Source organism: Diplotaxodon limnothrissa, linkage group LG14, assembly GCF_057381915.1.
Source record: "Diplotaxodon limnothrissa isolate DT_005_m linkage group LG14, D_limnothrissa_male_GT1.1, whole genome shotgun sequence".
NCBI classification, from domain to species: domain Eukaryota; kingdom Metazoa; phylum Chordata; class Actinopteri; order Cichliformes; family Cichlidae; genus Diplotaxodon; species Diplotaxodon limnothrissa.
In genome coordinates, this window is record NC_140609.1 from 17,561,262 (window position 1) to 17,580,096 (window position 18,835).

The window sequence follows — 18,835 nt, forward strand, 5'->3', positions numbered from 1 at the left end:
AATCCAAATGGACCCAAACAGCACGAACAAAATCAAATCACACTGTCTGAATCAAATTGAATCATTAGATCAGTCAGCATGACAGAGGAAATGTGCCAGGCTAATGATCCAGTGATTAGGTCTGTGTGTGTAAGAAGTGTGTGTATGTGTGTTTGTGTATGAGGATTTTCCATGTACAAATGAATTTCTTCATAACCCAATGGTATGCGCACGTGCATTGATGTATCCACACTTACCCAATACAATGAGGTTGACTTGGCTCCAGTGGTACTTTCCCCCACTCTTGACTTTACAGTAGTACTCCCCCGTGTCGCTCAGCAGCAGGTCACTGATGAGTAGGGAGGCGTCTCCACCCAGGTACTCCCCAGCAAAGGACAGATGGTTGGGCTCAGTATCCATGGGGTCGCTGATGTACACGTTTCCCCCAAAGAAGGTAATAATCTAGATGTGGAGAAAGAAAAGATAATCAAGGATTTAGTTCAGACCAGAGACTGTTGTCTGAAATGAAATTCTTGCACAAGTGAAAAAACTCCTGATGTATTACAGCGAGGGATTGACTGATTCATAATTGCTCCGGTTCTACTTATCTTGATTCTATCTTTCTTTTGAAGGAATTCTCCCATTTCTTCCTGGACCTGGTACTAACATTTTAGCAGCTGGTGATGTCATTTCTTAACTGATTTATGCAAGTAATTCCCAAATAAGATTTTCATCTCTTAACAGCACATTTGGTTCGCTTAATTCCTATGTCCCAACAGTATTACCCTTGATATATTTCACTGGTAGGCTGCCATTTACATTTTAAATAACATGGCTCTAATGGCTGTGTATGCTCAGTTAAGACAGTTCCACGTAGTTCCTCTCTGGAGGCACAGTCTTGAGAAAAACAGAATACCAGCACTCATGGGTAACATTGTTAACAATCACTTTTTAATTAACACTTGGGAAATAATATTTTACAAATGAATGCATTTGCTGGAATGCCAGTATCCTGCCAGTGTTCATTTAGCTGATTATCTGTGAGTGTTGTTATCTCTTTATGGTGTTTCCACAAATAAAGCTGTCAAATGAAAAAGAAAAAACCCCCACAACACCCTCCCAAACAATTCTATTTTATTATTCTGGCCCTAAGATAAAAGATTAAAGTGCACACAGTGGCACTAAAAGTGATGTCACCAGAAAACAACTTCAGAAACAGCAAAGTACATAATATCATACAGATGATACAAAATGGCTATAGAATGACACGTTTGTAACTCCCCTTTTCAAAGGATATACAAATAAAACTGAGAAGAAAAATGTAAAAAAAAAAATAATGGAAAAGGTAAAAATCAGCTTTTAGGCCATTTTAGTCAGATTATGATCAGGCTTGGCTTCAAACACCATAATTCTCAATGATTAGTCCCTTTTAAATGAAATGGTTCTTATATAGTGCTTTTCTACTCTACTTGAGCACACAAAGCGCTTTATACAGCATACCTCATTCAGCCACTCACACCAGCACTTTCTTTTATGCTTTAGTACTTTCATTCACACACATTCACACTCCAATGGCTGCATTGGAGAGCAACATGGAGTTAGTATCTTGCCCAAAGATCTTTGGCATGCAGACTGGAGCTGCCGGTTCTCAAATAGCCAACCTTCTGATTAGTAGATGACCTGCTCTACTTCTTGAGCTAAGGTAGAAAGGTAAATCCCCTCAGAAAAAATGCTTGCGAGTCACACAGCTTCACTCACCACCCCCACTACCAGTATCACATAAACCAGTGAGTTTGTGTATGCTACTGCCACTGTAATCATAGAAACATTTGGTTATAAGCTCAAGAATATGTGCAGAGCGTGCCTGTGGAGGAAGCCCAGAAGGATATTGGCTATTACAGTTGGCTATCAGAGCTGGAGATAGGCATCATCACAGAGATCAGATATCCATAACAGGATAACAATGTGTTCATAACAGAGCTTCTACAAAGTACCAAACAAAGGCTCATAACACTGGCTATTAGGTTAAAGGGATACACAACCAGAGAGAATAAATGGCTTGTTCTCCAAAGACCTATCCAAGGTGTTTTCCCAGCTGCAACCATAACACCTTGGATAGGCAACAATGGGACAAGGACGGATCTCACCACAGCTGAGACTGAGTAAGAGCAAGGATGTGGTGTCATAAAGCCTCCAACTCCAAGTGGCTGGTGGACCTAAGAGCAGACCACAGCAACCTCTCAGAACAAAATCAATGACAAAGGTCAACAAAATAGCTGGGCAGTACCAGTACCTCACACGACTCATGCCTGTTAGTTTAAGAAGCTTACAGCACTCCAGAACACGTGGCAGCATAAATAACTGGGGTGCTAACAACAGGTGCTAACATAGGGCAGGACAATCCTGATCACAAAGGTTTTGTGCCCCATAAGGGCACAAAGCTGTTGAGCTCCTAGCTGATTACCTGCTTCTCTGCAACATGAAAGCTCAGGTGTCATAGCAACCGAGATTAGTTAGTTAATTAGTTTATTAAGATCCCCATTAGCTCCTGCAATAGCAGTTTTTTCTAACAGAAAAACTTTTACATAAATAAAACATGTGCTACATGAAAGACCATAAGATGTAGTTACTAGTCATCACATAAGCAAATCTCATAAAGTCATTGGAAACAACAGAGCACCAGCTACTTGACACGGCAGAACACCAGGACTCCAAGACCAGGCAGATCAACCTGAGCACCCGCTGTTCTGACTACAAGAAAGAGTATGAACCGGCACCCCACACTTACACAGTGGAGTGCTGGACTCAACACACTGATAACCTTAATCGGAAATTCCTTGTAGGTACGCAAAAAGATGTTGTTGTTAGAGCCTGCGATTGACATAATCTGTTTGATTCTCCCTTTTTTCCCTTCTATTTACCACCAAGGTTCATTGATGTTTGCAGACACCGGGTGTTCAAAGGAAAAAAATGAGCTAATTTGAAGTTTGTAGCATCTGTAAACCTGCACCAGAAAGCTTTCATTTTCTCTTCCCTGGCTGTTTACAGTTTGTCTTTGTTTATTTCTAGCCTTTCCTTGTGTGTCTTTTGCTCTCTCACGCTCTTGCTTTATCCACACACACAAACAGAAACAAACACAGCTGTCACAGTGGCCTATTACTCAGGGCAAGTGAGAGCCTGCAGATGGGGACCGCTAAATGCTGGTGCCACAGCGCATCAGTGCCTAAGAAGCAGGGGCACCTGCTGTGATCACAGGTGATGACTGGCCATTTACACACACACGTATATACCCAAACCTACTCACAAACTTGCCGTTTACCAAACATGTGGCACACCATGAATGCAAACAGAAACATATCACTGTGCCACAGCTACACACAGAAAGTAACCGGGCTCTAACACCAAAACAAAAAAGGGCATACCTGTACCTGTCCTGTGGGCATGCAACTGTTGCCTTCATGAAATCAGAACATTAATTACTCACAAACCAAACTACATGTGTATATGTGTTTTTGCTTCTGGTAATGTCTGTACGGTCTGTTAGTGAATTGTTCTATTAAGGCAAGGTGTTTTGTTGATTCAGTAAAATACTGTACACAAATAATTAAGTGTCTCTGCTTTTTCACACAGGTCATGAAATGATGATAATGATGACAAAATGCAACCCCAAACCATGAAAAAGCTTCTTCTGCTTTACAGATGGCTGTAGACGCTCACTCTTGTACTGTTCTCCTGACTTTCCCCATGCTTACTGTGGACAGTTTGAAGCAAACATTGACATGCTTCAGTCTTTTCTCCTTGTTTCCCTTCAAATGACTTAATGACAGCTACTCGTCCAGTTTCCTCAAATGTTTTTAAGGCAATTCTGTACATGATGAGGAGATTTGGAAAGCTTTCAGCTAATAAAGCTTTGGGAATCACCCTGTTGGTGCAAAAATACAGTTTGGCAGAATTTCTGCATGTGAATGTCGCGCACTTTTCATAGGTTTAAGTATATAAATGGAAACAAATGATGTGTTTTTAGTTTCTTTGCTAAGTTGTCTGTTATGTGCAGATGCAACATTCTTGAGTCAGGCGCCTGTTTTATGCTTAACAAACAAAAAGCATAATTCTGAAAAAGGTACAAGGACTGGACTGAAAATGACTGAAACATGTCCAAAGAAAAACTTTGACCTTCAGAAGGCCTGGAGAAAGTCTGGCTCCTTGGAAGCAAACTATAAAGACATGAGGGGTGGCTCAAAACTTTTGCACAGCACAATATAGAATTTTTTATATCACATCATTTTATCAAAAACATTAACACAGTAGAATTGCTGCTCTGATCAAAGCAGCTTGTTAAAGATTACTGGAAGCAGATTATATGAACAGTGTGGCTAACATTCAAATATTTAAGCTGTTCGGTTTTTAAAGTGTTTTCCATAAATAATTTTATAGTCAATGAAGAATACACAGAGGAAACAAATATACAACAATGACTCTGTCATTTTACTCTACTACTAATATATTTATCATCTCTGTGGACGATAATTGTCCTCGCAATAATGCCAGTTCAATATCTTCAGTTTTACATGCTGAAGGGCAGCAATTATGCATAGCAAATAGCAACAACACACAATATGCACTAACTAATGTGGCACTGTGGCAGGAGCAATTTCCCAAGAAAGGATGGAAATGAAATTAATAACTTCATCTTTATTAACCATCGCTGGTCTTTGCTGAAACTACACTATGATAGGCTATAAAATGCCGTCTTTGAGTAACTCTCATCATCTAAGACCAACACAGCTGAGAACAGTGAGAGAAGGGCAGTTTTTTTTGTTTTTACTCTTCATCTGACTAAATGGAGTTGAATTTTGTGCCCCTCTGTGTCTTAAACACATGTAGCCTGTACATTTGCTAACAGAGGCTAAATGTTGACAAGATGCTCTTTCCATCTCAACACGGCCTTGGAGCAGAACAAAAGAATGATTTATTCATTCGGCTACAGGCGTAGTCTCTTTCCTAATCAAATTTTCAAACGTTTGATTTTAATTAATGGTGCCTTCAATGTTATCCTCCCGTTAAATATTCATCGCAATGTGGCAGCCCCAGTCTGAATAATCAAAGTGTAAGCCACCAGTTTCCCCCTTTCTTTCATTCCTAGCCCCGCCGCTTCCCTTCCACACTTTGCTATTCATTCCTTTCTCTGTGCCAACGCAAGAGCGCATGAAGAAATGGGTTCAGAAGAAAATGGAAGTCCCTTCCTTCCAACAGAACGCTGTTGAGATGTTTTGCTCTCTCGCGCTCTCTTATGAGATTCTAAGCTCAATTTGAGTGAAAAAAATGGCGGTTTTTCAAACACCAGTGAAATTATACCAGAATGTTATCAAAGGCTTTAAAAAACAAAACCAAATTAGCCGTTTAAAGATTTCAGTTATCCTCCTGGTACAGGCTGATAGACTTTATGAAGCCAGAATTAGAATATTTTATTGTGCCAACTAAAACTTTAAAATACAAACAAGGGGAATTTTTTTTTATAAATGCTGTAATTCCTTTACAGTTAATGCAATACTTTTTGTAAAGCTGAAACTGCACTTAAAGCACACCTTGACTGCTTGATTTAAAATTCAGTGTGACTGCACACAAAGGGGGAAAAAAACTTAAACCTTTAAAAACTTTAAAATGAAGGAATTTCTTTATTTCGTTTAACAGATGTTTTCCTTTTTTAAAGCATTGAATTTTACTATTTCCAGAAAAAGCCTATACACTTCTGCAAAAACAAAAAAACAAAACAAGAAAAGAAGCACAAAACTAAGTACTTTATGTCCTTGCCCCAAAACATTTGGACATATTTGCCAGAATGTCTTTGTACCCACAGTGTACGATTATTGCATTTACCTGACTGCTGATTTTGACTACTTTTCAGAGAGTTCTCATGTATGATCTGTTTTGAGACCGTTTCCTGTCAACCTTGCCAATTCTGCTTGCGTCCCTGAATGCCTGATTGCACGTGAGCCCTTGTATGTTTATTAAATAGTAGATTTGAACCTGATTCTGTTGTTTGGTCTAATTTCTGATTTCAATTCCTTTTGGGGTGGAAGGTTGCTGCAGCTGTAATCTTCAATTGCCTCTATAATTACATATTTTACAAAACTAAGATGAATTTGTCAGCTTGATAGTAATGAAAAGGTCATTAGGTTTGTTTTTTATTTCCACTTGTTACAGTGTTTATCTCCCACTAGTTAAAAAAGTTCAAAGTAAAAGTGCCAAGGTTAGAAATATATAATGTGTTGGTGAACACAATTGCTCCTTTGTGAATGCCACTGAAAGTTGAAGTGCCTTAGTAATTTTGGGATTGTGTTAATGTGCAACTATTATAGGTCCTGCTGGAAATCAGCGAGCGTAACCCAAATGGAGAAAAGCTAAAATGTTTTTTTTGTGTGTGTGAAAAAGGGAAGTGGAAAGAGAGGAAGAAAAGAAAAACTATGCAAGGCATATACAGTCTATACATATACCTCACATGTTGTTCTTCTGGTTTTTAGCCTAAATGTCACTGTCATTGCCATTTCATCCCAGTAAAGGTCAGTCTTGGTGTTGCAATAACTTTGCAGCAACTACTAAATATTACCCAAGTCATGGCAGAGTAAGACGGCAGGGACTTTTAACAATTCAGATGCTTCTAAACTGTATTAAATGCAGGGAAAAAAGGAATACAATCTTACCACTTTCTGTGGGGAGTTTGGTTTCTGCAGTAGCCACTCAATGTCAAGAGGGACGGATGATGAGAACTGGTGGTGGCATGGCAAGGTGGCATTGTCCCCAACGACCTTTTTCATCTCTGTCTGGGCCCCCACTGACAGAAGGCTAACTAGAACTGAGGGAGAACAAGAGAAAGAGAGAGAGAGAGAGAAAAAAACTTGAGACAGAGGTAGAGACATGTCAGACGGGGTCACTAGCTCGATCTAAGCTTGAGGCAAGAGACAGATACTGTGGACAGGAAGCGAAACCACAATGATAGAGGAAACCGGGTGCGAGGATACATCCAAATATTGAAGGGAGACAGAACAGATGGATTCTGTTCAGAGGGAATAAAGTTTGATTGAGGAGTTGAAGGAAAAATACTAAAAAAAGCTATTCACAGCTGCAGTTTGGGGGAATTATGGATGGGTACTGTGCCGACACATCTGACACATGGACAATTCTGCCAGAAAACCCCGAAAAGATACAATTAATGAGTCACTTCCATTGCAAAAAAGTCCAAAAGCTATCCCAGGCCACCTTCCCATTAACAGTGAATGTCAGTATGGAAAGTCCCAACCGCACAGAAAACGCACATACCAAAAACTCCCACTGTCGACTCAGTTAAGACCGACAGTCGCAGTAAAAGGTAGCAGTAATTGCGAGCGTGTGCACAAGTGAGTGACTCTGGGCACTGGCCAGACTAGTGTGGCCTGCGTATCAGTGGGGGAGCAGCAGGGCTAATTTATTGGAGGATGCTGGACAGCCTAGAGGGCTTGAATGGAATTAGCCAGAGGCGTCACAGGGGATGCTGGGAAAGTGAAACTGTGGATAGTGTTTGTGCGTGCTCGCGTTCGTGCATGTGCTGGACTGTGTGTGTCAAGAAGCAGTGGTGCAATGGTGAGATATGTTTAGAAAGACTGCAGCGCTTGACTGTGCTTACGCACTCACGTGTGACGTACAGTTTTGGCCCTGCTATATTCATCTTAACTACCTGCCTTTAATTTAAGTGTGCTGTGCTGAATAATCATATAGCTCCAGGGGAATTTGACTGCTTGGAATTAAAGTTATCCTGCCTAACAGATGCTCATTTGAAGTGAAATGTTCAGACTGTGTAAATATTGTTGCTCCTATTCATTATCATGCCACCTTACTAGACACTCAACATGGCCTGCTGTTTGAACAGAATAAATAAACGTAGTGTGGGACACACATCTGAATGAAAGCTGTGCACTTTGTTTTGTCTGTTATGCTGATACTGACTGACAGAATAGTTTTGTGTTTAGAATATAACCTCATATACGTTCCACGGGAAGCCATGTGAATGCATCAGCGCTTACTGGGCGCCTGTCCACTTGTGAACCGGTTCACCCTCATAGGAGCTAACGCCCTATCCCATAAGTGATCTCAGGGCCAATGAAAATGTCAGCTCAGTGCTGTGAAACGGGTGACTCAGTGCTGATACAGCACACAAAGAGATGAAGAGTAACCTCACAGAAACTAATTCTCCTTAAAGAGCTTCATCCTTGCTGAGATGACGTCATCTGCTTGAGTTCAGTTGCTCTTCAAGTTTTGATTAAAGGTTGTGCGCATCGGCGGCGGTGTTAAGAAACCCCCCCCCCCCCCCCCGATGGGGAAGTGATTAACACTGAACATCTTGGGAGGATGCAGTGCTTTCCTAACGAAACCATGGGTTCAGGCGTTCACAGAGGCAGCACAAAGAGGGACAACACAGTTTTAAGCTAGAGGCTTTTATGCTGTGGTTTGTGTACAGATTATTCCTAATTTTTTTGATTTTTTTCTGAGACTTGTGCCACAATTCCTAGGTGTGTATTGTAGCTTCTCTGTTCCATGTTTTAATGGCCAGAGAGACATGTATATTAACGGATCTAGGACCTTTCTGTGTTTATAAAAAGACTAGAAAGTACTTGCTCCTCTTTCCTCCAATAAACCAAAGACATGCTTATTTGGTTAACTGGTGATTTCAAATTTTGGTAGTCTCAGTTTGATAGCCCGTCACTTTTTCACGCCTTTAGCTGACGTCAGCCAGGTTATGCTTCACTCCTGACCACCCTAAGTAGGGAAAGAAGTTAAGAAAAAGATGAATGAGAGGCTGGATAGAAAGTAACCTCCAAAGCCACTTTATATGCAAACCCAAGCGTTTAGCAGAAGTTAGTCTTTCCACTTTTTCTCCAGTGAAAAAACACAAAGAAAGGTACAAGACCACATATGACACAACTTTTTCCTAAGATAGATTCATGCCTGTTGCTAAAGGGCTTCACTGGGGTTCTTTGTTAGGTTTGTTTTGCTCTGAGAAGCTGATGCTCTAGTGTGCCATCCAGTGGCAATAAAAGCTTGTGCACAGTGTGAATCCTCAACATTATGTCTTGATTTTCCGAGTCCCACATTCTAAACTTAAGATTTGGGCTACTCGTTGCCAGTTAAATGTAAAGTTTCCAATTGGAATTTGCCATTTGGAGGAACAAAGAGAGGGAATTGAAAGTACTTTGTGGCTGGCTGAGAGCTTCTGTGTCCCTTTGGCACCCGAGGAGCAACAGGACAAATTGCTGAGGTCCTTCTGCTCTGCTTGCCCACCTGCCCAGTTCAAATCATTAGTCAGCAGAAAAGGATGGGCCACCCCTCCTCACAGAGAAGCTTCTGCACCTTAAGGGTATCCCCTTTCATGACTTTTTAATGCAGCATTTTCAGGGGTTATTCATCTTGTTAGCCTCCCTGCTGATATTGCTTTGAATGTCAGAAAAGAGAGTGAGGGCTTTGCAGCATTAGAAAATATTCAAGAGGAAGAAAGTTCAGGCCATGTGTGAATGCACAGCTGGTTGAGCTTGATGGTTCGAGTTAATGCTTGATGGTGGTACAGGGTCTGCTGGGAGACCTGTGCCCACTCCCCTCCTCAGGCTAGCCTCTGTAATCGGTGCTCCCACAGTCATCAGCAGCCTGGGGCTGAACCCGGCACTGTGTAGCTGGCCTGATAAGAGCTTTGTGCTTCCCTCCTCGCCTCCCACCTCATCCTTAACTGCCCACCGCTTCAGCTGTAGGCTCTGTAAATGGAAGAGTTCCCCTGAAAGATAGATAGGGCCAATGTGTCTGAAGAATGAGGGGAATTGCCATCTTTTCCCACACAAAGTACTTTACTTTTCATTAACTGTCTCTAAACTGACCTTCAAAAAAGCGACCTGTGTCAGCTCACTAACGTTGACTTGTGGGTGTTAAATATTCCCTTTATCATCAAACAGTAAAGTTTTCAGTTCCAGGTATTTAATTTATTCCTTAGAAATGAAACAAAAAGCAAACGCCTAATATTTTTTTCCATCTGTGACAGAAAATATTTTTCATTTTTAACAGAAAGAATTGGCAGACAAATCAGACGGGGGTTTTTTGGTCGATATGCAGTCCGTGCTACCCACTTTCCCATTTATTTATGGTCTTGCAGAGGGGCTTTTGTGCTGTGGAATGGATGACACAGTGCTCCCAAAATAAGCTTGCCTTGATGTGAGTTTGAGCTTGCATTTGGTTTGGCCTCATTCACCGTGTGCACAGCTGGGGTGGCTGGACTGCAAGACCCCATCATTTGTGTCAACATCAACACATCAGCTATGAGACACATCAGAATTAATCTCTGTGGCAGATTTGCAAACACTATGGAAATTCTGTTTGGCTTTGGTATGGGCTCGTGACCTTGGGCTTCAATTTGCAGCTAAGGTGACCCAGAAAGAATAATAAAAGAAAAGTGAGCCATATAACCTTCAGCTTCAGTAACATCCCTGGTCACAGCAGCGTGCATGCTTTCACGTGACCTTATAAGATTCCATAGGGGCATGGAAAAGACCATCTAAATAAACACTGTCTTCTTGAGGGGGAGATAAATGTGGTACGGGCTTGCGATATGTTGGCTTGTGCCATATCCCAAAGCATATCCTCTATCCCGCTTTCTCTCTCTATCTCTCTCTCTCTCTCTCATTATGCCTTCTTGTTACAGCTCTGCTTGGTTCAGTTTCGTGCCTCCATTTGTGACTGCGTTCGGTCTTCACCCACAGAAAGAAAGGAAGGAAAGAAGACAATCATAATTAACAAAAGTGGGAGCTAAAAGAGAGGGAGGTTTAGGGAGAGAGATTGTGAGTGCAGGACACATTTGACAAAGAGAGCGAGAGTGAGAGGCTTGGGTGAAATATGGAGGAACCAATGTCTATGAAAAGACCCTAGGGGGAGTTGTGCTCCAGTAAATCCGCCTTACAGAGCCCTGCAATCTCATTATAGTGTAGCCAGTGAGACGGACAGACAGACAAACAAGACAGGCCCGGATCTTTCGCACTGCCCAAAGTCAAGCCCCATATCCCCTCAGTCAGCACATCAGCCTGGCTGGGGCCTTTGCCACGTCCGACGCTTATGACCTCTGGTACTCAAACATGGCACATCAGAAAGTGGGGGGAGGCGGGGTGGAGGGGTGTGGGACAGTGACAGGGCGGGGAGAAATAGCTTGAGGGAGGGGTGGAGGAATGGTGCAATGCCTTGATTTGACCACTTATGCTAGCTCAATCACTGGTGTGGATGAAGGATTATACCGCCACAAAGGTGGTTTTATACACAGGTTAGCATATGCACACACACCCCGCCCCTACAGACAGGAGGGACGGCTGGTTTATCTTTTTTGACAATTTCTGACAATTTCCTGCTGTGTGCATTCATGCTGCTTTTTCGTCATGTGCAAACATCTATATTTCATGTAAATTCCCAGCTGCCGGTGTATATGATTTATGCTGTATGTGGGTAGATACTCTTTCACAAAGACACCTCCACTCCAGATGCAAGGGACTATCTCGTGCTGACAGCAAATCAGCGCCTCAACATCAGGACCTATGATTTGGAATATCGCTACTTTACACATACAGACACAAGTCGCATTTGAGTTACATTTACAGCCTTACAGCAGCAGGGAAAAGCAACAATCATCTCCCAGTCCTGCCAATCTTTCCCACAACTGTTTATCTTCTGTCAAATAGAGACTCTGTTAAATACAGGGAGTGCAGAATTATTAGGCAAGTTGTATTTTTGAGGAATAATTTTATTATTGAACAACAACCATGTTCTCAATGAACCCAAAAAACTCATTAATATCAAAGCTGAATGTTTTTGGAAGTATTTTTTAGTTTGTTTTTAGTTTTAGCTATTTTAGGGGGATATCTGTGTGTGCAGGTGACTATTACTGTGCATAATTATTAGGCAACTTAACAAAAAACAAATATATACCCATTTCAATTATTTATTTTTACCAGTGAAACCAATATAACATCTCCACATTCACAAATATACATTTCTGACATTCAAAAACAAAACAAAAACAAATCAGCGACCAATATAGCCACCTTTCTTTGCAAGGACACTCAAAAGCCTGCCATCCATGGATTCTGTCAGTGTTTTGATCTGTTCACCATCAACATTGCGTGCAGCAGCAACCACAGCCTCCCAGACACTGTTCAGAGAGGTGTACTGTTTTCCCTCCTTGTAAATCTCACATTTGATGATGGACCACAGGTTCTCAATGGGGTTCAGATCAGGTGAACAAGGTGGCCATGTCATTAGTTTTTCTTCTTTTATACCCTTTCTTGCCAGCCACGCTGTGGAGTACTTGGATGCGTGTGATGGAGCATTGTCCTGCATGAAAATAATGTTTTTCTTGAAGGATGCAGACTTCTTCCTGTACCACTGCTTGAAGAAGGTGTCTTCCAGAAACTGGCAGTAGGACTGGGAGTTGAGCTTGACTCCATCCTCAACCCGAAAAGGCCCCACAAGCTCATCTTTGATGATGCCAGCCCAAACCAGTACTCCACCTCCACCTTGCTGGCGTCTGAGTCGGACTGGAGCTCTCTGCCCTTTACCAATCCAGCCACGGGCCCATCAAGACTCACTCTCATTTCATCAGTCCATAAAACCTTAGAAAAATCAGTCTTGAGATATTTCTTGGCCCAGTCTTGACGTTTCAGCTTGTGTGTCTTGTTCAGTGGTGGTCGTCTTTCAGCCTTTCTTGCCTTGGCCATGTCTCTGAGTATTGCACACCTTTTGCTTTTGGGCACTCCAGTGATGTTGCAGCTCTGAAATATGGCCAAACTGGTGGCAAGTGGCATCTTGGCAGCTGCACGCTTGACTTTTCTCAGTTCATGGGCAGTTATTTTGCGCCTTGGTTTTTCCATATGCTTCTTGTGACCCTGTTGACTATTTTGAATGAAACGCTTGATTGTTCGATGATCGCGCTTCAGAAGCTTTGCAATTTTGAGACTGCTGCATCCCTCTGCAAGATATCTCACTATTTTTGACTTTTCTGAGCCTGTCAAGTCCTTCTTTTGACCCATTTTGCCAAAGGAAAGGACGTTGCCTAATAATTATGCACACCTGATATAGGGTGTTGATGTCATTAGACCACACCCCTTCTCATTACAGAGATGCACATCACCTAATATGCTTAATTGGTAGTAGGCTTTCGAGCCTATACAGCTTGGAGTAAGACAACATGCATGAAGAGGATGATGTGGGCAAAATACTCATTTGCCTAATAATTCTGCACTCCCTGTACAGGGCAAGGAGGAAGAGGAGAGTCTGGATTAGGAACTTCATCAAACTTTTATCTATTTAACTAGCAAAATCTCACACAGGAAATACAAATCTCATTTATCCATCCATGCTGCTGACATAGAGCTAGTGTTTTTTAGCTGACTTGGAGAAGAGCACAGGGCATGAGACAACGGCAACATACTCACAGGTCAGCGTGTTTTATAGGCTGTAGCTTCCCTCCACTCACAGCTCTCCTATGTGACTGAACGGGCCATTCAAATGCCAAACATATACAGCATAGTGTATGAGTGTGGTACATCTCTAAATATAGGTCACATCTTGTCCCTTTTTCTTTTCTTTTCTTTTCTGATATTTCAGAAAAATTGAGGAATGTGCAAAACATGTTTCAGCAGACGAGAGGCTGCCTTCAGTTGTTAGAACAAATGCAACGCTTACAAAAAGAGCCACCATGCATGCTCTGTGAGAGAGTCCTTTACTCATCCAAACACAGCCCTCTCTTTTAGTCATATCTTTTTAAGTGGTAAGTCTCTTTAAATGTTCCAAGTTATCACACCACATTAAAACATATGTTTTGCATATGGCGCACTATAGTGGTCTCCTTGTAGTTTCAAGGTCCAACTCATGAATATATACTGTGCCTGTGGAAATCAAACGGGCTGTTTGGTTTTCCCTGACTGGAGGCTGCTCTTTGACGGGATAAAATCCCATAATCCTTTTTGCCTGCAACCCTCTGCTGACATTGAATTTTTTGTCAGTAGCATTTTACAATAAGGTACATAGAGTCGTTATTGAGTAATGTGTAAGGAGCAAATAAGACCAAAGCACTAATTAGTAACTGCTAACCAGAATAACTCTTTACTTAAATATTACTACTAGAAATATGTCAGTAATTTATGATTACTACACTATTATCATTTTGTGTCCATATACAGTGGGGCAAAAAAGTATTTAGTCAGCCACCGATTGTGCAAGTTCCCCCACTTAAAATGATGACAGAGGTCAGTAATTTGCACCAGAGGTACACTTCAACTGTGAGAGACAGAATGTGAAAAAAAAAAATCCATGAATTCACATGGTAGGATTTGTAAAGAATTTATTCGTAAATTAGGGTGGAAAATAAGTATTTGGTCACCTCAAACAAGGAAAATCTCTGGCTCTCACAGACCTGTAACGTCTTCTGTAAGAAGCTTTTCTGTCCCCCACTCGTTACCTGTATGAATGGCACCTGTTTGAACTCATCATCTGTATAAAAGACACCTGTCCACAGCCTCAAACAGTCAGACTCCAAACTCCGCCATGGCCAAGACCAAAGAGCTTTCGAAGGACACCAGGAAAAGTATTGTAGACCTGCACCAGACTGGGAAGAGTGAATCTACAATAGGCAAGCAGCTTGGTGTGAAAAAATCAACTGTGGGAGCAATCATCAGAAAATGGAAGACATACAAGACCACTGATAATCTCCCTCGATCTGGGGCTCCACGCAAGATCTCATCCTGTGGGGTCAAAATGATCATGAGAACGGTGAGCAAAGATCCCAGAACCACACGGGGGGACCTGGTGAATGACCTGCAGAGAGCTGGGACCAAAGTAACAAAGGTCACCATCAGTAACACACTACAACGGCAGGGAATCAAATCCCGCAGTGCCAGACGTGTTCCGCTGCTGAAGCCAGTGCATGTCCAGGCCCGTCTGAAGTTTGCCAGAGAGCACATGGATGATACAGCAGAGGATTGGGAGAATGTCATGTGGTCAGATGAAACCAAAGTAGAACTTTTTGGTATAAACTCAACTCGTCGTGTTTGGAGGAAGAAGAATACTGAGTTGCATCCCAAGAACACCATACCTACTGTGAAGCATGGGGGTGGAAACATCATGCTATGGGGATGTTTTTCTGCCAAGGGGACAGGACGACTGATCCGTGTTAAGGACAGAATGAATGGGGCCATGTATCGTGAGATTTTGAGCCAAAACCTCCTTCCATCAGTGAGAACTTTGAAGATGAAACGAGGCTGGGTCTTCCAACATGACAATGATCCAAAACACACCGCCCGGGCAACAAAGGAGTGGCTCCGTAAGAAGCATTTGAAAGTCCTGGAGTGGCCTAGCCAGTCTCCAGGCCTCAACCCCATAGAAAATCTGTGGCGGGAGTTGAAAGTCCGTGTTGCTCGGCGACAGCCCCAAAACATCACTGCTCTCGAGAAGATCTGCATGGAGGAATGGGCCAAAATAGCAGCTACTGTGTGTGCAAACCTGGTAAAGACCTATAGTAAACGTTTGACCTCTGTTATTGCCAACAAAGGTTATGTTACAAAGTATTGAGTTGTATTTTTGTTATTGACCAAATACTTATTTTCCACCCTGATTTACGAATAAATTCTTTACAAATCCTACCATGTGGATTCATGGATTTGTTTTTTCACATTCTGTCTCTCACAGTTGAAGTGTACCTCTGGTGCAAATTACTGACCTCTGTCATCATTTTAGGTGGGGGAACTTGCACAATCGGTGGCTGACTAAATACTTTTTTGCCCCACTGTATGGAAAGCATCGCATCCCTAACCACTGACAAGCAGTCACTCCAAATGCAGTACCAACCTTGGCTTAGTCCTTGGTATCGTAATTTGGTATTTGGGTTCATGGTAACATTGATTTAAGACTCATTGAACATCTGGTTCAAATTCAATGACTTATGAACCAGATGTTAAGTGCTGTAACAAGGCTTTTTTTTGGAGTTGAAGAATGCAGGTGATGCCTTTTTTTCCACCCTTTAAATTATTATACAATATTTATGTCTGTTCTTCAATATAGAGGTATTCTGTACCGTCCTGCTGCTCAAACAATACTACACCAGCTAAAACCTCTTAAAAAAGGTGCATTATGTACTATTACAAATGGAAATGGTGTACTCATTGGTTTCCTCTGAAGAAAATAATTAACTGGAAGAAACCAGAATAACGTGTCATCTCAAAGCTCTCCTCTGATTTAAATCTTGTAACTTTAAATCAGGATCCAGTAAGTATCTAGCACTCAATATTAAATACTTTACTACTAATATATAAAAACACCCAGCACGCCCCTGCGGGCGGTTTATCCTTCAAGCTCGGGTCCTCTACCAGAGGCCTGGGAGCTTGAGGGTCCTGCGCAGTATCTTAGCTGTTCCCAGGACTGCGCTCTTCTGGACAGAGATCTCCGATGTTGTTCCCGGGATCTGCTGGAGCCACTCGCCTAGCTTGGGAGTCACCGCACCTAGTGCTCCGATTACCACGGGGACCACCGTTACCTTCACCCTCCACATCCTCTCGAGCTCTTCTCTGAGGCCTTGGTATTTCTCCAGCTTCTCGTGTTCCTTCTTCCTGATATTGCTGTCATTCGGAACCGCTACATCGATCACTACGGCCGTCTTCTTCTGTTTGTCTACCACCACTATGTCCGGTTGGTTAGCCACCACCATTTTGTCCGTCTGTATCTGGAAGTCCCACAGGATCTTAGCTCGGTCATTCTCCACCACCCTTGGGGGCATCTCCCATTTTGACCTCGGGACTTCCAGGTTATACTCGGCACAGATGTTCCTGTACACTATGCCGGCCACTTGGTTATGGCGTTCCATGTATGCCTTGCCTGCTAGCATCTTGCACCCTGCTGTTATGTGCTGGATTGTCTCTGGGGCATCTTTACACAGCCTGCACCTGGGGTCTTGCCTGGTGTGATAGACCCCAGCCTCTATGGATCTTGTACTCAGAGCTTGTTCTGATATATATATATATATATATATATATATATATATATATATACACACTTATCAGGTATCGTGCACTGATTAAATGTGAAGTACTTCGAACTGATGGCTTCTTGCACTGCTGTTACCATTTGCATCCTGTGCTGTTATGTTTGTGTCATGTTCTCAGATGTCTTTGGTGAAGCAGAGTTTAATCCCAACAAGCCTGGCCATTAATAATCACAACATCACGAGCTCGTACAGCCAATCTGAATATTTAAACCTCTTTAATTTGTAGCACTATTAAATATGAGGGCCACTAGATCAATGAGAAAACTGAAGCTTTACACAAAAAGTTGTAAAAGTGAAGGCCATCCGTTTCCTGTTCATCTTCGATGAGGAGTTTCTAAGAAATCTGGCTCGAGCAGTAATGGGTGGGTTTAGGAGGAAATGAACAGAATAATTTCCACAATAATCCCTCGAAGCTGCAGAGGGAGGGCAGATGGGAAAAGAGAAGGAAGACCAATTGGAAAAGAAAAAGGAGATAAAATACCACCGACGTTTGAATGATGTGGCAAATGCTCACCTTGTGATGCTGTTATTACCTTCATTAGCATACCTTTCATGGCCTTGTCATTGCTGTCATGTCAAGAGATGGCATCAGCATCCCGCTGATAGATCCCCAAAATAGATCCGAAATTAGTTTCACAACAGGCACTTTTAATTCCCCCAAAGTATTCTGCATTTTCCCTTAGCAAAATAAGAATGAAGAAACGAAAATGGGAAAAAGATAATTACATCATTCCCCAGGGGTCTGAGCGAGTCAGTGAAACCTGCTTACACTGCTGCATCTGGTGGCACAACCTACACTCTTGGGTGTAGCTGCTCAACTGCAAAGTCTTCTACTTTTCTCTTAAAACAATCCAAAAAGCAAAGGCTTCTCAAAGCCTTTGTAGCATTTTCTTCAGCCTGGAGGCTGCTTTTACCATTCAGTCAATTTTGGTTTTGTCTTTTTTCCAAGAGAAGATAAACACATATTTTACATATACTGTATAATCAAAGTTAAAGGGAACACTGAAACACGACACACTACTGCATGAAGTTTGAGTAATTCTTTCCACCTTTCTGCGGCTTTTGTATGAAAAAAAAGACCAAGTGGAAAGACGGACATGCAGAAGACTTGGACAAACTCCAGTCTCTTTAACAACAAAACTCTGTCTTTGGCAAAAAGTTCTTCTTTCTTCTTCATCTTCTTTTTTTTTGGAAAACCAATTCATCATTTTATAAAGGACTCTCCACATTTAAAATGTTAATTACAGCAATGCATCTTGGAGACTGACCTGTAGAATAATCTCCAAAAGCCTGCGTGGAGTAAAACCGTTTACAGGGTTATATTCAGGTTAAAGGAACTAACAAACAAACAAACACACACAAAAAACACCATTTAAGACCCCCCCATCAAAGTCTTTACACTAAACAAGGTCCAAATGTCAAATGGTCTGTTTTGTGCCAGATAACACGCTTCAGTCAAATGGGGCTTGGACAGTGACCTCTCTGTGCAACATCAGACCCTCCCAACATCTGGCAGTGACTAAACAAACCAGCATGTGTGGATAGTCGCTTTATTCTGCGTGAGAGTCTGCATATCTGAGAAAAGCATTGCAGCAAAGAAGAGAGAGAGGAAGTTAACGTCTTACAGAAACATATCACCAAGGTGACTGAAGCTGTGTGTGGGTACGTGTGAATGTGTGTAAAGGGCACATCTTCCCTGCAGCACATGCATGCAGCCTTGAATAAACCTGCTGCATCCCCCACTGAGGAAACACGTTTTAATGGAGG

The 18,835-nt window shown here is 42.0% G+C and overlaps 1 protein-coding gene across 1 annotated transcript in view; it reads right to left on the minus strand.

The window, feature by feature from the left end:
• clmpb (CXADR like membrane protein b) overlaps positions 1-18,835 on the minus strand; it is an 88,704-nt gene that overhangs the window by 21,573 nt on the left and 48,296 nt on the right. The window contains exons 2-3 of the mRNA XM_085371290.1: positions 6,681-6,832; positions 237-441 (exon numbers count right to left, since the gene is read on the minus strand). Of these exons, the coding sequence (XP_085227416.1) occupies positions 237-441; positions 6,681-6,832 (357 nt within the window). The remainder of the gene's footprint in view (positions 1-236; positions 442-6,680; positions 6,833-18,835) is intronic.